The 26,754-nt window shown below is 36.0% G+C and overlaps 1 protein-coding gene across 1 annotated transcript in view; it reads left to right on the top strand.

The window, feature by feature from the left end:
- Positions 1 to 26,754, top strand: part of AOAH (acyloxyacyl hydrolase) — a 1,217,970-nt gene that overhangs the window by 950,864 nt on the left and 240,352 nt on the right. Inside the window, exon 17 of the mRNA XM_044065645.1 lies at positions 18,873 to 19,045. Within this exon, the coding sequence (XP_043921580.1) occupies positions 18,873 to 19,045 (173 nt within the window). The remainder of the gene's footprint in view (positions 1 to 18,872; positions 19,046 to 26,754) is intronic.

Raw genomic sequence — 26,754 nt, 5'->3', positions numbered from 1 at the left:
GTGTAGTGCTTTTAATTTTTTAGTGCTGACTTATATAATTGCTTTAGTGAGCAAGTGCCAGGTAACTTAAATGCAATGTGTTACAGGTAACTTAAATGCAAAAATGACAAACAGTAACTTTCTTTCAAGTGAAACAAGGAAATAAGCACAGTAAGCAATGCAGATATCACTAGGGATCCACAAAAGCGCTGAAAAGCCGCGTTTTAGGTGGAATTAGCGTTTCAGGGAAATAACAAGCAAACAAGCATACAAACAAAGCTAGATTCAGCAGGCCTGGATCTAGTCTATGCTACAGCAAACAAGGTGTACCAATTTCAGTAAGAAACAGTTCAAATATGCAGGCACTATAAGCCTTTAACCAGAAATTCCCAGCTCAGAAGGGCAGAGTCTAGCCTCTCCTCCCACAAGAGTGCAGACCACAAACCTTCTTAATGTAAAATAACTGGCCTGAACACTTACTGGTAGTGCTTCATTGCTATTAAATGCCTAATCTTAGGACTATTCATCAGATGGTGTATCTATAACATAACAACAGATGGTAGTTGGTCTTAAATGTCAATAAACCACTTAGAATAACACCCAGAGTTGATATATTCAATAGAAACTCTGTTTTTTGCCACTACAGACATAACATGGAATCAGCCACTAGTGAAATCACACAGGCCATTTGATCCTGAATGATGGAGAGAAAAAGCTGAGTATCAGTATAGCAGTGGGGATTCATAAAGGTTACCACAATGTGTACACTATGTGTACACTTTGAGTAGCCTTTCTGAATGAATAGACAGCAAAAGCCTTGTGGTAAAGCTGTTCTTGAATCACATTTTGGTAACCTTTATCAATCCTCTCAGAAGCCTTTTCTTTCTAATGAGATTCCATAAGAGCAACATAAACACTATGAAATACAGAAACCCAAAACTAGGCCCAGAGGCACCCACATACCACATGAAAAGCCCTAGAAGTGTTAAGTCTTGATTCCACTCTGAAAATGTCCAGACGAGTAGGGGCAAACCAATCCAACACAGTAGGGAAAGACCACAAAATAATCAACAATGCTCTTTTGGGATACTGTGAAAAAAGTGTCAAATGCTGCAAAAAGTTAATGTGGGAAAAGTACCAAATAAAGACCCTAACCTCTGGCCATTTGGTAATGTGGCTTATAAATCTTCAGGGGACATCACCTAACTTCCATGAGCTATTTTCATCCAGTCGTTCTCCAAATCTGTTAATGTACTTCAAAGCTGTTAAATTTACACCATCTTAGTTCGTTCACACTTATTTTATACTCCCCTTTTCCACCACCCCCTTTTTGCATGTGTTGCACAATACCTTTGTCTAAAAGCCTTTGTTTGTTATCTACTATATTGCAAATACCGTGTGCATAATGTATAACACATTGTATATGCCATTATTTTGCATTTTTCTTCTTGTTCTGTCACTGTGAAATTCCTTACAAATCTGCTTTTTGTTATCTGTACTTGATCTCTGGGATAAACCTGAACTTGATCTACTGTGATCAGTGTTCTACCTCAGTTAACAAATTTAAATTAATAAAAATAAGTAATTTACCACCTAAACAAGAGTGTCATCACTGCTGTGGTGAGTTTAAAAAACAAACTGATGTGGAGTCATGACAATTTACAGATAAATATGATTCAAGTTTCTTATAAAATACTTTCTCAATAGCTTTCCCTAGAAAGAGTAACTTGATGGGCCAGTAATTATCAGTGTAGCTGGCATCCATAGATGATATCTTCAGGATGAGAATGACTGGTCTTCTTTACAGCAGATGGGAAATAATCAACCTAAACCATCCAGTAAGCCAGACTCATTAGGTTCAGACAGGAGAGAAGCAACTGGGAAGGATAGAGTTTCAGCCCACATGTTTGTGTACACTTGAAATCAGAGTAATTAACATATCATAATTAAGGACTAAGAATTCACTCAAAGTCAAACAAGAACATTCCAAAGTCTCAAATGGCTCAGCATTTAAGATCCAGTGTGGGAATATTTGATCTAATATCAACAATCATGTCAGGTAAAAGAAAAATGAAAGCTGACTCACATTGTTGTGAAGTAAAACTTTACAGGCAGTCAAACAGGGAAGAGTGTACAGCCTGGCAACCACCCAAACCAGCATGAGAGGTCTTATTTTCATGACCAAGATTTTTCTGGACAGAAACTACGCTTTCTTGTAAAAATCTCAGACTGACAACGAATATATTATTCATCCTGCTCCAGTCTGTCACTCCACAGACACAGTGTGACACCACTGGCGCACTGATCTTTGACTGTGCTGTCAAAGAGTGCAAAGCACATGATCGGACCATAGCTCATGCTATTTGTTTGGAGCAGGACATGCACAAGGTAGGCCACCAACTTAAGAGTGGAGGGTAGTGACATAACTATGATCATGTGATCAGAAGCTAACTCATCAAGATGCATGAGTACTGACCTACTAGAGAGCTGGCAGAGAGGAGGAGAAAAAGACATTACTCATACTCAAACACCCCCTTAGTTCGGGATAAGGTGGATGAAAAGAGGGAAGCTCCAGAGCAGAAGTGCACCAGAACTTGATCAACATAAGACCAGTTCTACCAGCAAGTCTGATGCCTTCCTACTAAGTTACAAGAGCAAGCCTAGAGTATGGCACAAAATGTCAGGTTGCTTAGGTACTGACCTGAATAAACCCAAATTCATTCATAATATAGGATAACTCTTTAGTAAAAGTTATTGCTCCATTGTCAGCCCTATCGGCTAGGCTTGTAAAGGCTCCAGGGCCTTTAGCCGAGTACACACCTATGAACCTATGACTCTCTGACCCTATGATTTTGTTTTCTTTGCTTAAAATGTTACGTTAACATCACATGGTACCTGATTTACCTATTGGAAGACCTGGTTCTGAGCATCATAGAGTGTTGCAAATTCCTTAATATGTTCAAAGCTGGTTATCAACACAATTTGTTAAAAAGTGAAAACAGGCAGTAACAATATAGGAAAAATGTAAATTCCATAAGTACACACAAAGCGCCACAGCTTCAAAAAAATCTCCTATAGAAATGGAGCCAAATTAAAAGCTGTCTTTAACTAACTTAACATGAAGACAAAGGGAACACAAATAAACAGCAGTGCAGTCACTTTGGGCAATCTGAAATACTGAGAAGTGATTCAATGATAAGAAATGTATCCTCCAGCATAAATGCACTGAAAGAACATCCTTCACCCTTCAAGCTATTTCCGCAGTCATGATTGGCATTGCAGAGACTGGCTGGTTATCAGTACTCTCTAGTATTGATTTCATATTGCAGCATAAACCTTCTGTTAACAACAGAAAATACTTACAGGGGAGCAGCAGGGATGGATCTCTTCAATCTAGTTATAAAATAAGAAAAAAAGATAAAGCATAAAGCTCGTATAGGCAAGCATATGATACGACAATACATGTATGGGGTATAACTAATGTGCAGCAGAAGCAAGTGAACTCATGTTGTCACAAACTCCCTGCTCTTCTGGGAAAACATTAATTGTTGTTACATGTCATAAAACATTTTTAATCTTTAAAGAATTATTGCAGCTAATTATCTCTGACAAACAATGTGGCAATAGCAGATATCTACACCTGTCCTACATAACCCCTAGAAATAGTAGCCATTAAAATACAACAAATAGGCAGATATCTCATCTCCTAACTAAAGTGCTCAGTAATACATTGATCACATGGTCAGAAAAAAACTGGCTAAGCTCCTGTAGCTATGTGTCCAATTCATCATCGTATCCATAGTGTGTTCCTTTACCAGACCCCCCCCCCCAAACAGATAGGTTCCACTAAAATTAAAGATGCCCAGGTTAATCCCTTTCCTAAAGAAAGATAGTGTGATACTCTAGTAATTACAGATGTCTCAGTTCTTTGTCTGCCATCAAAGCTGGTGTAATATTGTTATATCAAGGAGTACGCTGACATCTGCGGAATACTAGTAACCCAACAGCATGATCTGAGGGAGGCTACAGCACAATCACTGCACATCTTTCAGTTATGAGCAAAGTTTACAAACATATTGGCAAAGGTCAACTTATGAGCAAAACAGTTTTGAGCTTCACAAAAGCCCTTGTTCATGTGCACTACCCTCTGCTACTCCCTGCTACTCAATGAACTAAAATCATAAAATCAGTAACCAGGTAATGTATTGGTTCAGTCGATAACTCTTCAATAAGCTGCACTTTGTGTGACCCAAGGAGACCTCATCACTCCAAAGAAAGTCTGGTCTGGGTTCTGGCTTGTCAAGTTAAACTCCCTGATTTTGAACTCCCCAATAGCTTTCTTCCATAGGAAATCATTACCAATGCTGTTTCTATGTGTGTGCTTCCAGCAAAAATATATCTACTTGTGGATGACATTAGATTCCATCAGCATCAAGTGCCTAAATCACACAGAAGAAGAAAATAATATTGACTGTTTTGCATAAGAAATCATTCCCATTATAGTTTCTGAGCGTGTACCAGTACTGATTCCTTTGTTTTGAGAGACTTCTGTCATATTTGTGTTTGCATAACAATGAAATTACAAGTTTGGGGGGGGGGCACTTGCACCCACACTCAGGATGCAGAGAGCTTGAGATTTAGTTTTCATTCTTTGGTATTTCTGAAATTTATGTTCAGCAGTGTGATTCCCCAGTGTCTTGTCAGTTGAGGATTCACAGTGAATCTTGCAGTTTTTTATTTTTTTTGTGCAATCATGGAGTTGGTATAAATAAGTTAGTTGTGGGGTGGGGGGTGAGTGGTTGCCCCCCCCAAAACAGAAGGGTACAGAAGGGTGTGAGGCCTTGTCTCCAATATACGGTGGGGGCTTGACCTCTGTAAAAATTGCTTATAAATATTGCTTATATAAATTTTTTTCTTTTTCAGCCTGAACTCCTGCCATTTATGCTCAGTGAGTAGGTTCCTTGACATGTTAGAATTTGGCAAGTCACAATGAAATTACTTCAAAAAAGGGATATCCATTTACATCTGATACTACAGAAGAAAACCAATCACTGAGCTGTCCATCACTCATTATAAGAATCATTCCCTAAACCTTCCGGAAGCATATTTCATGTATCACAGACCAGATTCCATTGTATTCCATATGTATCTTTAGCCCTATATTTGAACACACTTAATACATTTATTATAATCCGATTCACTTAATGACTTTGTACAGCTGGTATGTAAAACTATGCAAATACTGCCATTGTTTTTCACTTTTTCACAGTAATTAATTGTTCTACTCTCGCTATTTCTCTGGGTTTTGGCCAAATACAAATGTCATGTGTGATCAGCTCAACAAACCTAGTTAACAAATGAATAATCAAATAAGTAAAAAAAAGTCACTAGGATTATATGACTGGAGAGAAGATGAGATAAAGAATTAATTATACATGTTTGTCAATGGCAACTAGAAAGAAGAGCAGTATGTTCCTGTCAGCCTATTTCCTCAACAGCCCAGTCATTAGACCATCATCTTCTAAGGGAATTTTAGTAACAGGTATATTCAGGAAAATGTACGCAAGTGAAAAGTAGCACTTAAAATCATCATTATTCTTGTCAGCAACTAAACAAATTCTTCATATTCTTGCTCAGAACTGTCACATCATTAGCACGTTGTCAACAATCCAGTACTACAAATTGAGGAAGGTTTGTGAGTTGGCAGCATCACTTCTATTCTGTATAATTTGACAACTTGGAAAAAAAACATTCATAATAAGAGCAAACTTAGTTCAGTATTACAAGTGCTGAGCAAACTTGTTAGAAAAGTTCAGTTCCCAAACAAAAACTACAACAGTTAGACAAGATTTCTTTTCTGAGTGTGACTTGTATATGATATTTAACAATGATAGCTATTAACCTCTCTATTCCTCAACTTTAAACCACCTCTATACCTAAAATACTAGTATCCACCTCTGGAATATGTTTGATGACCACCAAATATTTGTGGCAATCATGCAGGTCCACAGCTAGTAACCAAAACAAGCTATATCAGTAGAAACATTCCATGGACACTAACAAAGCATGCCACAAGCAAATAAAAAATAAATTTATCATAACAAAAAAGAGTTAAGCATTTTTCATCCTATTATATTCAATGAACCTCATCATATCTAGTTGCATATTTTTTGCACACCCTTTTAAAACCTCCTCAAAAAAACTCTAGAAATTTAAAGAGACAATACACGATATTTAGACCTCGTGAATGTGAAGTGAAATAAAATAACCCATGCTGTTATGCCAAGTAAAAAGACAGTTCAAATGTATATATATATATATATATATATATATATATATATATATATATATATATATATATATATATCCCCTTCAGATTATCGAAATTTCAAAACTTCAAAATCATATATTGTCTTGTATGGGTGAAAAACTGTTAAAACGTCAATAACTGCTGCTAAAGGTATGTTTTCTGTAAACATCTGACCTAAATTTGCCATTATACATGGAACTGTTTGTGTAAAGGAAATTACTACTGTCCTTCTTAACACTATTTGCAAACTTAAAAAAATCAGTCATACTGTGTATATTATTAATGAAATCCTCAATGTTGTCATGGGGACTGCCCATAAAATAAAAAATATCATCCTGGGATCTCAAATATAGTACACAATATTTATAATAGCCTGAAGGAAAAATATATTTTTTCTCCAAGGAGAACATTACCAAATTGGCAAATATAGTGGCACATGCCTCTCCCATCATGACACCCTTGACCTGCTTGCATGTCTCCTCCTAAATAAATATAATTATTGTTTAAAATCACACCCATGCACTCCATAATAATTCTAATATCTCTACTACTGAAACAGTTAAAACCAATAAGTGCATCATAAAATCTTTCCATTCCTCTTTTGGAATACAAGTAAATAAGTCAACCATGTCAGTGATGAAAAACAATTATATTAACTTTACAAAGATCCTGTTTTAGTCTGCTCAGAAAGTCACAAGAATCTCTTAGTATATGATCAGTCACTGTAAAAACTGGTTTGAGTAATATATCCGCATATATTGCAAATGTACATGTCTTGGAACCCTGGGCAGCTACTATCGGTCTAAATGGTGGATTTTAAATATTTTTGTATATTTTAGGCATCCCAAAGATTGTAGTGATAACAGAATGTGGGTTGCTTAAAAAGTTGTTGTTCGTGGTGTGTATTAAACCCTGATTTAACCAGTCCTCCGATTAATATTCCTAAAACTAATGTTGATCTTGTTACTTGAGAATTCCTGATATTCTCATCACACAACATTTTAAACGTATCCCTAGAATATTCAGTAGAATCAAATATCACGATGCCCCCACATTTGCCAGGTTCCATGACCTTTACTGACTTGTCTTCCATCAGTCTTTTCAGTAAACCAACCTCTTCCCTATTCAAGTTGTAGTGTCTAGTCCTCCCATTATGTCAATTAATTTTATAGACTCCATTCATGCATACGGCCTCAAAAGCCTATATCACAGGATGCTTAATGGATTGAAAATACTATTTTTTTTACAGACTTTATTATCACTACCTACCTTCTATCCACATTCTTTAAAACATATATCCAATTTAACCTTTCTGGTAAATAATTTAAATTCCAAAATAGAGTCCAGATTGCTTACTGTAAACAAATGAAAACCATTTTTCAAATAATGAAAAATATTATGTGGTTATCTCCCAACAACTGTAGTTTAAAATATTAAAACCATTATATTTCACTAAAATTGTGATTTTGTATCATTTGATCCCCTCTTACATTAGTCTCTGTCTCCATGTCCAGTATTGGTAATTTTAATTTGAACCCCCTCCACACCTTTGTCTGCCCCCCCCTGGTGGTACCAGTGCTGGAGTGTCTGTCTCAGTCCTAGTGGTTGTTGATGTTGACATTGTACAGATTCCCCACTGCAGACGTGTGTTGTTTCACCAACCTCATGGACCTGCACAGAAGGAAAAATAATAAAGGCTAAGGGTCATAACCACTGATTCCTACGCCATCCCCTTGTAATTCATGATCCTGAACCAGCTACTGGTTGTGAATTGTGCAGCCCTCAGTATGGCTAATGTTCCCCATAGAAGTACTATTCAGGTTGGTATTGTTTTGGGCTAAAATAATTGCCCTGAACCTTAGGTGTGGAGTATACGGTGTTGTTATTATACTGATTTTTTATCCCTAATAATCTTTTTCTTTTTCCTATTGAAAATGACTTCAGATTTCTTATCTGCTCTTGTAAAAAAAAACTGGCCATCTTTAGTGTCATGTGTGGATACAGGTAAATCATCTAGAATTTTCTGATTAAGACTGTTCACTTCATTAGGCATAGTTTTAATTCCAACATTGTTGAAATTGCTGATAGCATTCAGAAGTTCAAACCCAAGTTTTTCAAATAAGCTTATTAATTTCTTGTAAAAACTAGAATCGGTCTCTGTTCCATTAGGAAATTTAAAATACCATAACCCTTGCAGTACAATTTCTAAACTGAGATATTCCAGAAAAATTGCATTCTCTATCTGTAAGCTATGAAGTTTCTAAGTCTGAATAATGCTATCCAATGACAAAAAAAAAATCTAGACTGTTCATGTCACCATTGTCAATAACAGAACACCCAATGATGAAACTCTTTCCAAACCAATTGGAAAAAAATTAATCTCTTGTTACTGAAACTGAACAATAAATTCTGCCCTGAACCAGGTCTTTGCACTTAATGTGTAACAGCAGTACCTTGTATGTTGTTGCTAAGTCACCATGTATGAACATCAGATGGCTTCTCGGATGCCCCTCCCTCAACCAAGTTGACCACCAGTACAGGTTGTGTTCCCTCTCTTTGGTCTGAAAGTTCTCTTGATATCTGTACTGCTAACCCAGCCATAGAGCCAGGACTTGCAAGGTTGGGTAACAACTGAGTTGATAAATCAATAAAATGAGTCAATTCACCCTTAATGGCATCCACCTCCTCACCTCTTGTTGATTGTTTATGTGATAAGAACTGGTGAGTTGCTTCCTGTACCATCCATGGATGAGTTCTTTTGCTATGACTAAGCCAGTAAATACCAAAAATGTTTGGCAATCATGCAGGTCCATAACTAGTAACCAAAACAAGCCACATGAGCAGAAACACTCCACAAACACCAATGAAGCAAGGCACAAGTAAATAAAAAATAAATTTACTGAAACAAAAAAGTTAAGCACTTTCATCCTATTACATTCAACAGACTTCATCAGAACTAATTGTGTATTTTTGTCATGCCCTTTTAAATCCTTAAAAAAAAAAAAAAAAAATTTAAAGAGACGATACACGATATTTAGACCTCATGAAGGCAAAGTGCAATAAAAATAACCCATGCCGTTATACCGAGTAATAACACAGTTAGTGCTAAAATAAATAAACAAATAAAATTAGTTCATAGTCATATATTAAATATGACTACTTCTGTAGACTTTAATAAGTTGTTTTCTCCTTGCAATACATAGACAGTAGAAAGAACACCATGTCTAAGACACTAAGTCACCTGATTATTCCTGGGCTTTGCAACGCTGTTCTGGATCAAATATCTAGTATATACATATGAACCTAAGTGAGCAGTCATGTTTTAATAAGTGAAATGAGTCATCAATATTATGTGAATAAAGCTTACTGTGCAGGACCATCTCAGCCTGTAACTTTCAGAGCATGCATGAGATTTCAAGGAACTCATTCAGCAAGATACAGAGCACTAGTAAGCTATGACTGAGACATGCATACAACTAGCTGCACTTCTGCTACAAGAAATGTCTAATTTTGGTTCCACACATTTATGTTTTGACAGGTGAGGCTTCAAAAATAGCTCCATATTTCAGACAGTACTGTTATGGTTATTTCTAGTATTACTAAACCAAACTATAATTAATTAATTACAGTAAGGTATTATTCATTTTTCTTAAAGTCATAGACCAGCAGATATGTACCCCATAACACGTTTCACAGCAGACACCACCACATGTACTGATTCCCACAATGATAATGGATGAACTCATGGGTTTTAATATACATGTTTAGAGATCCCTCAGTTACAGGCTAGTCACTATACTGTCTGCATGTCAGCAAAAAAAAAAAAAAAAAAAGAGTTTAGAAAAAGAAAGAAAAAAAACAACTAGAAAAAAAGAAGAAAATCTCTGATGGAGAAGAGTCTTGCAGCTGTTTAGTAAAAAGCAGTTAAGGTTTCAGCATTAGTAGAGCAGATGGCTTCTGGTAATTCAGAGGAAAATTAAATCAAATGCATTTGGAGATGTTTAAAATAAGTAAAACACTAGAAGTATATATATGTATTGTCAAATGGCAAAAGGCTGGAAAGAATAGAAGAAACTTTAAATATTTAATCAAATCAGCTGATTAAACTGCAGAATTCAGATGTTGAAATGAAAGGGGAAATGGCTGTATATGAGGCTTCTCAAGAAGTATTTGAAAATATAGAAGAGTTAGAAGACAGAGTGCTTAGAAAATCTAGAATATTCTGCTTCACAGAAGCTGGAAATAATAAACTGGATTAATTTTATGACAAATGAAGCAACTGGACTGGTATTCCATAGCAGTATTTGTAATTGAAATGGCACACCGAGAGAATACTCCAAACCTGGCCATGAGAAAGCAGCCTAGACCTGTTTTAGTAACAATATGGTCATACCAGCAGAAAGAGCTGTTTCCCACAAAACTATGGAAAAAGGGAAGATATTAAATATGGGAAAACCAGAGTGTTTATGGAAAATGATTATTCATTGTACACCAGGCAGAAGAGAAGCAAGTCTATCCCTACAATCAAGCGGATGTTGAGAGCCAGGTGTGAAACTTTAGTTGGTATATTCAGCTGTTTTTAGATTTTATTTCTAGAGAATCAGGCATTATTGGATGGAAGACAGGCTAAAGGGGAAAACAAGCAAGCTTAAAGTGAATCTGCTTCTCATTCTACTCACAATAACAAAGACCATAGAGTGAACTTCCCAGTTCAATCTTTTTTGTTGTTCCAAAGGAAAATGCTTGAGCAACAAAAAAATCAGTGGTACCTTGAACTCAAACCAGGGAACTGTTTTGGGTAGTCATGATAATGAGAAAAAAAGGTCAGCAATAATGTGAGAGTAGAAAATAAATAGAATAATTTGTAAGATGCAGTTTGAACATGATAACTATATTTCTGTAAGAAGAAGTGGCTAGAAAAAAGTTTGGTGACTGTGCTAAATTGGCGGGAAGTCTCTAAAGCAAGATTCCCACTTTGTCATTAATGTTAAGAAGGACAATGAAGGAAGTGAAGATGTAATTGATGGAATATAAAGCACTGTCCTTAGTAAAATGAGTATATCTGTAAACTGCATGTTATACTGTAAAGTAGTAATGTACAGTATGCAGAGAGATTTTAAATGCAAGATGGGGTCTCATCAGTGACTGCTGTTTATGCATGTGATATTAAATTAAGAAAGTTTTTTTTCTTGGCTGTAGTGTGTCCAGGATTTATACTGTAGCAAGATAAAGGATAGATATAAGCAATATAATGCTACTATCTTTGGCTGCTGGACAAAGAAGTATTATATTATATGCGTGCTAAAATGTAATAATTTCCCCTCTTTTTACAGGTTGAAGTATAGACTAATGTTCTTGATTTATACTACAGACAAGGGAAGATTTATAAGAAAACAGGCTAAAAATATTAAAAATGAAAAAAATGGAAGTTTTCAGTATTTAAAAATATCTTCTCCTTGCATGAGTAAAGTAGGCAGTTAATCGGAAAATGACTGAATAAAGATCTGTAAGACATTTCTATGAGAAACATTGTGTTTAGTATTTAAAGGGGAACTGGCAAGCAGTTCAGTGAAAATAAAGTTACTTATATATTAAATATAATAGTGCACAATTCAGTTTATTCATGTAAGGATAGTCAATGCACTTTTTCTTAAGGCTAAATCGGTTAACTGAGAACATGCAAACTATTTTACATATCTAGGAGAAAAACTGAGATAGAACAAAGAGAGATGATATCTGTGCAAGGAACACAAACTCTAGTCTGTGCTTCCAGCATAAGTAAACCTAACTTTAGAATAGATATAGCCTGTGGTTGTAGTTATCTATTTGGGTCAACTGCTCCCACGTGGAGGGGAAATTTCCCTTTTTGGAAAGTATATATAATTTTATATGTTTGCTGTGACCTAAATTGGGTTAGGGGTTTCAAAATGTATTTAATTTCTTGAGAGTTTTTATTGAAGCAAAAAGTCAGGGGAAAATGTGACGTGTATTTAAACAGAACCAAGAAGCAGTGACTACATACAAGACTAGCTGCCAAGTATTAATATGTACATGTAAGATGCAAGTTAGAATGTTTATGTAAAAGAACTGCCATGCAGAATAAGTGAAAGTAGTAGCTTCTTACCAAAATGACAGCCTTAACAATTTTATCATGTAATGTCAATAGCATTGCATGTATAGACAAAAACCAAAGAGTACTGAATTAAATTAAGAAGTGTAGCATGCAAACAGCAAAGCTGCAGGAGTCAAATTTGGATAGAAATGATCATGTGAATTTGGAAAAGAAATTATTATATATATATATATATATATATATATATATATATATATATATATATATATGAACTGTCTTATTACTTGGTAATAATAAGCACTACTCTCCATTTATATTTTGCCCAAAACTACTACTATGGAGTGTAAGAGAATTTTTGGAGAAATAATTAGCTTTAACAGGAATTATTATTTATAGGTAAGGAATGGAATCTGATTTGCAATAGTGAGGATGTATTGGCGGAGCTAGAAGAAGAAATATGACAAAAGAGGGTGGATTGCTGAAGAAATATATGAGAATATTTTGGAATTAAAGATGTGAATTTACTAGCAGGAGCTCATACGTAAGCTGCGTGTTATTCTCCAAGGTACAAAAGCTGTACTTGGCTGGATAGAAACTACATTTCACAGGAGCATTAGTATTTAATTAAATGTTTTAAAACCTATCCAATAACTATTTCAGATCATGCACTAATAAATAGTAAAATAATGATGGAGAACAATGAAGAAAAAAAGAGACATTGGTGCTTTCCTACTTATTTGTAAAAAAAAGAAAGGAATTTAAGGAAGGGTAGTGGAAATGAGTCAAGGGTTATTAAGGAAGACAGACATTTCTTCAGAAAGGATAGCAAGGGAGTAGGATAAAATGAAAATGGAGTTTAAAATATGGTAGAAATGGAAAAGTAGAAAGAGGAATTATTTAGAGGGGGGTTATCAATGGTTAAAGTATTACATAAGAACCTCTCAACTGTCCTGAATTAATCATTTTTTAATGAGTTTTAGGGTTCAAATAATGGGGTGCCACAATTTCCGAGTGGCACCCCTTCATTTCCGATTTTTCCCAGCTTTTATTTTAATTTTATTTTTCACTATTTGACCTGATGTCATCATGTATGCGATGATGTCAATGCCGTCAGCCTGTCGGAATTGAGCTTTCCCAGCTGTTGAATTGGATCTGTGAGCGGGAACAGGAACCAGGGAAAACTTGAATGGTGGTGCACTTGCACCTGCGTGAGTGGGACTGCACTGCATTTATTTGATGATGCTGGAAATTGTGCGAGCGACCGGGACTGTTGGAAACTCTGGGACTATTTGTGCGAGTGAGATTTATTTGCTGCATTGTAGGACTGCCATTGGAAACATTGAGAAAGCTTTCAGGTAAGGACTGCAGAGCTGCTTTCAGGTATTCTAGTGTGTGTGTGTGTGTGTGTGTGTGTGTGTGTGTGTGTGTGTGTGTGTGTGTGTGTGTGTGTGTGTGTGTGTGTGTGTGTGTGATCTCATTGTTGACGTATCAGTACCCTAACCTTCTGTAAACATATAGTTACTTTAAACAAAGCATTCTGACAGCTAAAATTGTACTACAAAATGTCCCACTTGCTAACACCAGCCTCCTATTAAGTTATCGCAAGAAATACCACAGATACAAAGATTCTTGCTTTGGCAAGAGTGTGAACGCTGGTTTTCTTTTTTGTTATTCTTTTTGGTTGGGTGTATTGGTCAGGTAATTATCTAATATTAGGCACAAGCCAAGCATTTCTGTATTTTTCTGGAATTCCGTTAACCTCGGACACTTCAGAGCAAGTGAACCGGGAGGAAGGACGGATTCCACTTAACAAGAATGTTTCACAGAGACCGAGCAGGACTCGGAACTCAGCAGACACTGTAGTTGACTCTCATTTAATTAACAGTAATTTTGGAGAAAGGGGTATCTTTAATTTACCTGTTTGGCTTGCTAAGACTTTTTCTTGGACAGACTGCTGATTGAAGGGATCTTGTTGGGGGAAACGTTTCAGCTTGGTGTGTGTGTGTATGAGAATGTTTAATGGAAAATCAGTTTAATTTGTTTATGGATTACTAGTCTAATTACTAGCTGAAAATAATTTAAAGTTACTTATAAAGCTGCTCTAGAGTCTAACATTTCACTCACTCATTTATATATTAATAATTTCAGTATCCTCTCAAATGTTTATTCATATTTTAAATCAGCAGCTCATTACATTTTCTAATAAGATTTGAAATTCATTGAGTCAATGTTCAAGCTGGAAATTAGTGTTGGTTGTATAAAATTGGAAATAGTTATGTGACTGTAACATCATATACACCCCCACGTACTGGGAGGCTTGTAAATGAGACTAATTTATTTAAGTAATTTTGTTTTGATGAATGGTAAAGTTTTAAGCACTTTAAAATTAGTTTAGTGTGTCAGACTAAGCTTTTTGTGATAAGGTTTAGTTCATGCTGTGCTGTAATCAGAAGTCTTTATTTAGTGATAATAGTTTACATTTTCTATATTCTTTTGCAATTTATTTAGCATTTATAAAGTGGTAGCACACTCTAAGTGCGAGAAGCTGTGCAAGGTGCCTATGGCTTACACTGTCATTCTGTTTTTATAGTGAGTGTGTGTGGAAGTAGACTTTTTTGATGGAAATGTTCTGAACTGGCCAGTTTTGTCATTATTGGTTCATGCATTTTGTTTCATTGCCTACTGGAAAAATGTTCAAACAGTACATTTAAAATGCGCTCTAAGTCTAACAAGTGTGCTGTATTATACGAGGAATGTTATAAAGTCAGGAAGGTGTATCAAAGGACATGTGTATGCTTCTTGTTTTGTGTGCAAATGGCCTATGATTTGAAAACAGCCCAAAGTTAATCTTTATCCACCACAGGCCAGAAGCATTTTCTTTGGATGTAGTGCGGGTTTCAATGCTGTTTCAATGAATGTGAGTTTTGAGGGCAGAGACGTTTTAATGTCAAGTCTATTTTCATTGTGAGACAGTATTGCTTTGTTTAGCAGATGTCTTAGTGTTTGTGCATTGTGCTATAAGATGTAAAAATAAAATGCAAATAATCATTGTAGAAGTAAAGCAGTATGCACACATTAGTGTTTATGGTAAATGGGGCGAAATAGCCAGGTAATGGTATGGGACATTGGAATGGCTGCAGGGGGACTCTGGTGCCATATTTTGGTTGTCTGTTCTTCAGTTTGCGTTTGAAAGTTGGTATACCACAATTCCACTGGAGTGGGAGGGGTTACATAATTATGTATGCAAATTTTATGTTAATCATTGTACAGATTTGTACCTATTTTTCATGGGCCTTGTCCAGATTTTTGATGTTTCCAGGTTGAGAGGTATGAGAAGAGGAATCAGACAAAGCAAAAAGAGGAGCAACTGATGAGTACAAAAGGGGAAATAAGGGAGTATTTGGACTCAAAACTCATGAACTCATGAACATGAGTTTAGAAAGGTTGCTATTAAGCAAGTATTTTATATAAAAAACTTTATTTAATAGCAATTTGAATACAAAATAGACATGCCAGTTCTGTGTGTTTTTGATAACTCCAGAGCACAAAAGCTTTTTTTGTATAATGATTTAGGCATTAGAAATTAGACAGGGCTATTACCAAATGTAGGGAGCTTATGACAAGAAAACTAACTAGAGATCCTATACAGGTATTAGAGATATTTCAAAAATGATTTGCTGATTTGTATAATGCAGAGGAATTGGCAAACCAAGAAAAGGCACCAATGGAAATATTTATGGATGACTTAACTATGCCTTGGTCTTGGAAGAAAGCTGTGGTGGGTACATTACACAAAGATGGTAAACATCCTTCAGAACCACCTTCATAAAAAAAAATTAAACTATGATTTTAGAGTGTATGTCTATACTAGCCTACAGAATGACAAATGTGTTGTCAAAATTGATAGATATGGATCAACGTGGGTTTTATGGAGGGAAGACAAACATTTGGCAGTATTACTAGAACAATGATGATCCAGGGTAAGCAGAGTAAAAGAAAACACTTCCAGTGTTGGTGAGTCTTGATGCAGAGAAGGCATTCAACAGAGTCAGATGGGGTTTTATGATAGGGCAGTAGTAGCATTTGCTTTTCCTTGTACAATAAGAGGAATAATTGTAAGGATATAAGAATGGTCAGAGGCAAAAATTAAGGTGGGATGGTTCATCTCTGACAAGATGTGTTTGAAAAGGGTAACTAGACAAGGGTGTTTTCTTTCCCCTTTATTATTTGCTTCGTCACAAGCATGTAACTGGTATGGTAATCAAGAAAATTTAGCTTTATTCACAGGTTATATACTTTTGTACTTGATAAGTCCAGAAGAGGACAGTTCAGTGTTTTAGAACAATTTGAGACAGTTTTAAGTCTTTTCAGGATATAAAATAAATGAGGATAAAACAATGGTTATAGTGTTAAAATATGTACCTACACATGACTTGGTTCAGCAGTGCCCATATTTATGGAGTCATAATAAAATGAAGTGTTTAGGTGGAGGGATTAAAATGATTCTATTATGATGGCTAAGTATATGTGGAAAGAGACTAAACAAAGATAATATAAAAAAACTGAAACATTGTAAACCCTTGAAGTTAGATACTGATAGTAAGACACAAGCAGTAAGAATAGTTCTAGTTCCTTTAGTTTTATAACAGGTTAGACATGTTTTAATCAACCAGAGGAGAAGTTGTAGGCCATAATTAAGAAACAGTTAGAATAATGTATTTGGGCAGGCAATGAGGCAGTTAAATTGGATAAGTTGTTCCTTCCCATGGAACAAGGCAGTTTAGGATTTTCTGATTTGTAGGGATATTTTAGAGCTATACAGTTGAGGCTCATAAACATAACACATGTAGAAAGTTACAAATCTAGGTGGAAATGCATGATGATGAAATGGGAGAGTTCAAGAAATAACAAGAGAGTAGGGTTTTGGATGAAGGCCTTTACAAAAAAAAAAAAAAAAAAAAAAAAAACATATAAAATGTTATTTGTATAAAGTAGCAGAAAGTATTTTAAGAACAAAACCAACCCAAGAATGGAGATAAGAGATTTTACCATTAGGTATGACTGCAAGTAGAGGCATAGAAGATAGGAAAGAGGGGTAGAATTTATTGGAAAAAATAGCAAATGAACAAAGGTACTGGGAGCTAATAACTATGGAGGGATAGGTAATAGAGTAGGAAGAGACCAAGCAGATGCTTGGACTTCAGGTTAAAGACTGCTTCTCCTAGCAGAGATTGATAGCAGAGTATCGGCAAAGAGAAATGGCTAGGGGGGTGTTAAGTGAAAGACCAGTTAGGGTTGAGTTTTAGTTGAGTCTAGAACTGAACATGTAATTAAAACAGGGAATAATTAGCTGGGAATATAAAATATTGTTGATAACTATAATAATCAATCAAAAGAGGTGAAAAACGATTAGGAAGAAAGACTGGAAAGACTATTTACAAAGAAATGGTGGTTGACAACTGTGTGGCTCTCAAGTATGTAATAAAGTCCAGAAGATTTAGAGTTTTGCATGGAAGTGTTTGCGCAAGTATTTTCACACCCCAAGCAGACTTCAGAGAATTATTCCATAGGTTATCAGCAATTGTTAAAGGTGTGATGGGAAAGGGAGAGGGGTAATTTGCAACATGTTTTTTTTAGGTATGTAATGAACTGGCATATTTAAAAAAATCCTTACAGAGTATTGTGTCAGAAGTTTTGGAGAAAAAATAATTTTAACTAAGGAAGTTATGATTTTGAGCTGGAATATAATACCTCTGCAGATACTGTATCCTGAGTAATACTGCAAATAGTCAGTAGTAATCAGTGTAATATCCTGATAAACAAACATAAAATAAAATATAATAAATCTGAATTGCCTAGGCATACTAAGGCTTTACTAAGTTTAATGCTTTCGGCTGCCAAAAGCAGTTACTAGAAAATGGAAATCAAAATCTAAACCATCTTTAAATAAATGACTGAATATTATAAAAGAGTTGAAAGAAGTAGAGGTGAGATCTTTAGAAAAGGTAACTAAATGGAATTTATGGGAACATGCATGCAGAATAATGTTCAGGGGAGGAGTGAACTGTAAATGGCGGGATCACTTGACCACTTTATGTAATGTTGGAGTAAATTTTAATCATTAGAAAAGAGAGCATACATGAGTAATGTATGAAGTCAATGAACATTTTTAAAAATGGTTTGTTTGTTACAACTGTTTATGCACCCATGTCATTGTTCAATGTGTCATGCTAATAAAGGTTAAAAAAAGTATGCAAACAGAAATGGAAAAGCACTGCAGTAGGTTATAAAACCAGATGCACCTTTTTGGATCAAAGAAAGAAGCAAGCCTTGTATAGGAGCTTCACATCTGTGCCTAGGTTTTTGAACAATGGTAGTCATATTGTCAACTCAGAAGCAGACATGAAGTTAGTCTCTAGATGAGTAATGCTGCATGATTGATTTTTCCTGTCTTCTGCAGGTCTACAAATCTGTACTAATTATATAAATATGTACACATTTTGTTTACAGAGCTTCAGACACAGTAGCCCGCATGACCACTCCAGAGGAAATGAGAAAAAATATTATGTTCACCCTCAACTATTTAAATTCTCATCTTCCTAAGCACAGTCATGTTATATTGCTTGGGCTTGCTGATGGGCGCTTTCTATGGAACTATTTACACCACCGATATCATCCTCTAGGTAAAGTTTTGCTGTACTTTATCATATTTCACTTTCTCTCACTCTTTTAATGTCTAATACAGACTTTACTATATGCTTGACAGTATGTACATATCCTTTGGTCAGTCTGTCTGACTACAATATGCTTACTGATCCTCCTAGTTGTCAGCTGGTCAGTTACCCCGCCATCTATTTATGAATCTGTGTATTTGTGTGTCCATCCATGTGCCTATCTAGCTGTCTTTCTCTCGCTGTGTATTTATCAATGCAGCTTGCTATATGTCTGTGCATCTATATTCTGACTTGCATGTAGTATCTGAGTATATTTAGATGTGTGATTTTACTTTCCTCATTGTAAATTGATTCATGTGTGCTTGCAGGGCATTTCTCCTGGGACTTTAATGGACATTCTTAGTCATCAAATGCAAAGAAGTAAATGAATGCCAATCAGTAGTACTAAGAGATGTTACTGTTACTTGCAAGCTATGTTATTATGGCACTAATCTATCCCTCAGTTTCTTTCTTTCTACCACTGAAGGACATTAAGTCTTAACCTGACTCAGTCACTAGGAGATGAGCACAGTCATCCTCCAATTACAGCAAAATTTTCTCATTTTTCTCTATTTCTTTTCCTCCATTTTGTCTGCTGGTAATAAAAACGCATTTTAATAATTTCTGTGAGTAGAGAAGACTGCACTCAGCCCTTAATTTTGTTTTCCATATCTGCTCCTTTATAAGTCAAAGACATTATGACAAAACTTGTCAGTAAAAGGGAATTGACTTATGGGTAGTAGGGTAAAACGTTGTTGATGTTTTAGTTTAAATGTTGACTCATATTTTTGTTATAATCATGCCCACAAAATGATGTCAAGTTAGGTTTTGATAATAATTTACATACACATGCAGAAAGCAGAAAGCACAACAGCATTGTTCACCATATGGCAAAGTTGCAGTCGTTTAAATTCATTATTATAGCCATCAGGTAAGATCCTAGGCTATATCCTAAATGAACTTTTAAATTCTAGCTATCAAAAGATTTCAGTAAAGTCCATATCCCTACAGTTTCAGCATTTTGCAAGCTGGTAAGTAACATAGGTTCATAGGTTCATAGGTAGGTACTAGGCTATCGGCCCAAGGGCCTAAGTAAGCCTAGCCAACAAGGTTCCCTGACTTACGCCACCCAAGAAAGTTGTTTTCCTGTGCCCCTGTTGAGCAGAGCCACAGAAGTGATCCCCGGGGTGTATTTCCTATTTTCCATCCACTCATCAAGATTTTTCTTGAAGAGTGCTAATGAGGAACTTTGCTTGACATAGATGGGTAGCTTGTTCCAGAGTATGGGAATTCTCTGGGACAGGACTCTATCCCTCCAGCATGTCCTGTTTATTGTGGTGACAAGGTTTAAGTCCCTAGAGCGTGTAGCTTGGAGGGATTGGGATTTCTTTAGGTGTAGCATGTCTAACAGCTCTGGGTTTGACATAGCTTTATATGTTAGGCAGAGATCACCTCGGTGTAGGTGATATGCTACGAAGTAAAGCTGGAGTTTTTTGAGGCGGTCACTGTAGAGCATCTGTTTGAGGCCAGTAATCCTCTTTGTGAGGTCATTCTGTGGCCTTTCCAGCTGCTGCAGCTGTGTTGTGAGGTACATTCCAAAAGGGGCATTGTACTCTATAATGGGTCTAATGAGTGTCGAGTAGAGAGGAACAATGACCTCTTTTTTCCTGGATGAGAACCCTTTTGTGATGAGGTGTGCCATGCAGAAGGATTTCCTGACTACTGTGGCAATGTGATTTTCAAACGAGGGACTACTCTCCACCTGGGTCCTAAGGTCTCTTATCACACATTCAGCATCAAGTAGACTGCCGCCTATATGGTAGTTCACGGGTACAGAGTTTTTACCAAAGGGGATGACAGTGCACGTTTTGGCATTGAGCTTGAGACCATGGCTCTGACACCAGGCATCTGTCTCAGTGAGGCCCTTCTGTAGGATGTCCACATCATTTGGGGACTCGACTATGGCTCCTAGTTTGCAGTCATCTGCGAACTTCGTTAGCCAAAGGCCTTCAGTGTTAGCATGTTTCTGACCCACCTATCTTTTCCTGAAATAAGTCTAAAAGAAAACAATACACACTCCTCTGAGTATCATCCAAGCTCTATAAATGTTCCCTTGTAAGTCCTGTAGTAATCGGATCTTTCCAGCTGCCTGGTGTGTTTCTCGCAGTTGGCATTTCCTGATCTCACATGGTGGGTGAGTCTCTGCCTTCAGAGATGCATACCTTGATCAGAGAATAACCTTATATTATGTTTCACAAGAATAATATGGTATTCCTTGCACATTCTGAATTCCTTCTGAAAGCTGTTTCAGAATTCTGTCTTAGCTAGCCTATGATTCCCATTTAAATCACAAACTTCCAAAGCAAAAGGCACGTTTCATAATTTATATGTCAAACATTCTTTATGTTTTTACTCAGATTGAACCAAATAATATTGGAAACTAGATCACTTTTTGCTATCTTCACTTAGCTGGAATGTTGCCAGACTTCAGTATTGTTCTGCTACAGTTTAGTGAGATTTAAAAGGGTTCATAGCTTCACAGGAACACAGCATATATCTGCATGGAATGCTGTCAGGTGGATGTGCAAGCTAGACAGCAGGCCACCAGGAACACTAAAGTTTGCAACAAGCTATTGTAACTGAGTCTGCTTTTCTTCCTCCCTTCCCTTACTGCTACATTAGTGGGCAGCTATACCCAATAAATAACAAAATACCCAGGAAAAAATGTAAGCTGCATGGTATTAACATGAACGGGTTAATTAACAAGAGATGCCAACTAACAAGAAATGTACCTACCTATAATCTTAGTGTCACATGCCACAAATCCAAGCCCACTTACAGGCATAATCATCTTACTACACATATTAATTACTAACATTCCTCATGATGACAAGCAAATTAATTCTTCCAAATATATTCAGTAATCACTCTGCAGTACTAGCTTTGCACACATTTAAACATTTCTAGACCAAATCCCAATAAGATAGAAAGCTCACTGTTACCCAAGTCCTCTAAACCCATTCATCTGGCCAAACTTGCTGTGATAGACTGGTCACCAGTTTATGATGGCAATACAATGATCATAGTATAGAGTTACCACTTGTCCCACTTTGCGAGGGATAGTCCCTCTTTGGGCAGTTGTGTCCACCATACAAATTGAAAAAAATGGCAAATGTCCTGAGATTTTAGGGCAAAAATATTTATTATTGTTTATGTAACACTTGCATAAAACAGTTATTCTATACTGGAAACACCTAAATGTTATAAGAAACAAAATAAACAACTAAAATGCTGCGAGAATAAGATTTTCTTTAGGCAAAAAAGTGAAATTATGTCCTTTGTAGTGGCAGTGGGTATGTTTTGCACTGCAAAATCTGTTTGTACCAAAAATGTCCCACTTTGGGCATTTGAAAAGGTGGCAACCCTGTCACAGTAATGTCCACTTTTTATAATCATTTAACCCCAAATGAAAATAGGTTATTTCTAGTTAAAAGAATGGACTCAGAACTAAAAAAAAATGTAGCTAACTCCTCCACTAAAAATATAACTAAATCTCTGTTAAAAAGGTCTGAAATCAATGGAAACAGGATCTTTCAACCATATTAAACACTAAGCTTACCACACATTTAAAAACAATTGTCATGTAACTGTTATTATAACCACGTCTGAATTCCTAAGCCTAAGAAAAACATATACTGTTAAACACTTCAGAAGAGGAATAAATGAAATTTCTTTAACAACTTGCTATAAGTATTCCCTGACCAACTGCATTTAAAAAAGAGACCCTCACAAAAATATACAAACAGTTATCAAATCCCACAAAACTCACCCAGTCATTTGGACAACAATTCACTCTAACAGTTAATACACATACATTATAAATATTGCAATCATCTAATTTCATTTCAAAGAAATTCACCACAAAAAAAGTATTAATACTTCTGGAAGATATTAACTTCTATCACTCTGCAACAGACCATATCCTGCATGCCATTCTCCTAAAAGTAGGAAGATATGGCTTCAGTAAGCCATTTGCATTCATATAACTTCATAGTTTTAAGAAAACCGAGTATAAATCCAAGCTCACGGGAATGCAGGCTCCAAAGTCATTAAGTGTACATTGGGACCTGACAATTTATCCAGTGCATTTTTAAATGACTCCAAAGTATCACTATGTCTTAAAAATATTAGCAATTCGTTACATGATCTGACAATAGCATGGCTTAATATTTTTGATCTTAAAGAAGCTCTGTAATTTGGAAATTGAAATGTGCAACTGACACCAAATGATAATCTGCTAGAATGTCATAGCTCAGTATTCAGCTTCTCAGCTCTTCATTACAAAGAGCATGATAAGCCAAACAAGGCCTCCACGTAACCATGGATAACTAATGAAGGACATATTTAGCTTTTCCAAATGATCTTCATAAGTAAGGAGCTGACAGCTAATAATTCTCCTTGCAAATTTACTTTAAATGCTCTCAAGCACTAATAGATTGCTTTTAGAGTAACAGCTGAACAAATAATTAAATTCCATTACTGGCCTTAGATAAATAGTGTGTGACTTCACAAGGACAGTTTGAGATATCACTGAGAATATTTTAAGAGTAATCCCATTACCACTATCACCTTAGTATTAACAGCACAGACATGTTTCTTAAAAAAAGTCAGAACTTATATAAACACCCAAGTCCTTATACTCTTTAACCTCACCTAGTTCATTGTTACCTTGCAATAAATGGTCGTGTAGGTCTATATGAACCAACATACATCACCCTGCTTTTTCTAATCTAAAATTTTACTCTAGCATCATCCCTTACAGCTTTAAATATGCTTTAATAAGACTTCTTATAAAAACCCTTTCCTCAAACACTGAAAATGATTTTAAAACAATTACACACATTTGCCTTATAACCCGCAGTGGTGGTGCTGCGGTAGCGTTGTCGCTTCACAGTAAGATGCTGTCCAGTTCGATTCTCAACTAGAGCGTCTTCTGCATGGAGACATGCGTGAATGGGCGTATCTTCGTTGAAGGTTGTGCATCAGGGCTGGTAATGTCGCACGTAAAAATCAACTACCAATCATTAGCAGACCGGAGTTCCGCTGTGGTGACCCCTAACCGGGAAAAGCCGAAAGACACAACAACAACACACATTTGCCTTATATTAAAAATACCCCCTCCAAAAAAAGATTTTTTTTACCATCAAGTGTTGAACTACATCAGTTCCTATGGCTTACTCTCACATAAGAAACATTCAAGATTCAAAATTCAAAATAATCTTTATTGTCATTTAAGACCACACATGTGTAGCCTAAATGAAATTTCATGCATCAGCTCCTTCTTGAGATTACAAACAGAAAGTAAAACAACACATGCAAGTAAAAGAATGAACACAACTAACATATACAATCCTACTCTCAGTATCTTTACAAAAGAGCAGAAAAATTCCAGCACTTGAATACAGAATAAGTATACCCTCCCCTAAATTATAACTGCCCCATTTAAGTAAAAGACACATTACAGATTGCACCTTTCCTAAATTGTCTCTCAAATATTGCACTTGGTAGGGATAATATAAATAAATGTTGCACTTACTTAATAGTTTGTGTGATATATATTATACAACAGACTATAACTATTTGTGAAAAAAAAAGAACTGACTTAGTTAATGTCCAGTTCTCTGGGGCTTATACCTGTATTCAGATGTCTGACCACTATAGGATAGACACTGTTGTTAAATCTGGTAATTCTGCTGCAGATCTTGCAATATCTTCTACCCAATGCCAGATGCTTAAACAGTCCATGCACTGGATGCATAGTGTTTTCTATTATCTTTGGTGCCCTTCTGATGCTTCTTGCAAAGTAAAGTTGTTGTATCGATGGAAGACTGATATCCGTTACCTTCTCTGCAACCCTCACCATTGTCTGTAGTGCCTTCCTTTCTGTAGCTGTACAACTTCCAAACCACACTGTGAAGTTGCTGGTGAGGATACTCTCAATAGCACCTCTATAGAAGGTGGAGAGGATATGAGGTGGGAGCTTAGGTTTCTTCAGCCTTCTTAAAAAATGGAGACTTTGGTGTACTTTCTTGATCAGTTGGCTGGTGTTTCTCAACCATGAGAGATCCTCTGGTATCTGTACGCCTAGGAATTTAGTACACTTAACCCTCTCTACACCCTCACCATTGATCATAAGCACTGGATGATTTGTTTTCTTTTTCTTGAAGTCCATGATAATCTCTTTGGTCTTGCTTACATTCAGGTCAAAGTTTTTACTCTCACACCAAATGATCAGAGATGCCACCTCCTCTCTGTATGTCCTTTCATCTTCCATTATGATAAGCCCCACAACTGTGGTATCATCAGCAAACTTGATGATATGGTTCGACTTGTGCTTTGCATAGCAGTCGTGGGTCAGAATGGTGAATAACAGTGGACTGAGACTACATCCATGTGGAACTTCGGTATTAATCTTGATACTCTTTGATGTGTAAAACATGAGTTCTGATCCATATTTAGTACCAAAATCTTCCATTTACATTTACACATATAATGATGACAGTGCTATCTAATACTGAAAACTGTGAAATCTCAGTAGTAATATTTGTAGTTTTAAAGAGAGAGTTTCAAACTGTTGATATTACAGCCTAATAAATACACAATACACACACACACACACACACACACACACACACACATGCACACAACTTGATTATACTTAGAGATTTATCCAACCTTGTCTACTACCTTTGTACTGATTGTTAGATCCTTATTCTTTATGGATTCCTCTAGAAAGAATACTGTGTATGTCACTATCACTAGCTTTGAATCAACAAAGTTGTTAGTTGTTAATATTTCTGTACTGTTTGAAAAATTCAGTGTTTCTGTGTGCTTTTTGTTTCAAATTGTGACTGAAAGGGTCAAATGACCACTCAAACAAGCATTTACAAATTCACCCAGGTATAATAACTGAATGCGAAAACTTCATCATTCAGAATGAATGTCATGCACTCATCATATTTTCTAATTGTCATTCAGCATAAAACATGTTTACCAATTCCAGACTCACCTACATATTCCATATATCCCATTGTCTTCCTCACACAAAAACAAGAATATTTGCATAATTTTTGCATTTTTCTTGTTTTATCTTTGAAAGAAACCACCACACCATCTTAATTAGAAAAGAGACAACAAATGTTTGGTACCGTCACAGAAGTGTACTAGCTTAAGACAAAGGTATATCATGCTTGCATTCATGCCACTAATGAAACATCATTCTCCCTGCAGGTCCAGGGGCTATTACTGTGTAAGGTGTAAATGAAGAAATCTGTCCAAGAAGGTGACAGATTTCATTGAGCATATAATATACTGATGTACATCAGGCAAGACTGCTTGTAGTTTTTTGAAGATTTTGATGTTGTTGTCTGTAACAGCCATTGGCAGATTAAGGATTTAATTGGCTCCCCCACAACCAATAGTCATGTAGTCATTTTTTTGCAATTAGGCCATAATGCCATATGATGTCACTGATCCTGACAGAAGCCAGGAAGGGAATGAGCATCACCACTCAGACATGATCTAATCCCAGTCTTTAAGGGGTGACATTGGTGATAGAACTTGAAATATGAACCATACAAAACCTCACAGTCCAGTATTGCAAATATCATCTCCATTCT

This window comes from Protopterus annectens, chromosome 3.part0, assembly GCF_019279795.1.
Source record: "Protopterus annectens isolate FY-2018-M chromosome 3.part0, PAN1.0, whole genome shotgun sequence".
Lineage (NCBI taxonomy): Eukaryota > Metazoa > Chordata > Ceratodontiformes > Protopteridae > Protopterus > Protopterus annectens.
Note: the sequence above shows the minus strand (reverse complement) of the source record. Positions and strands in the feature narration are given on the sequence as shown.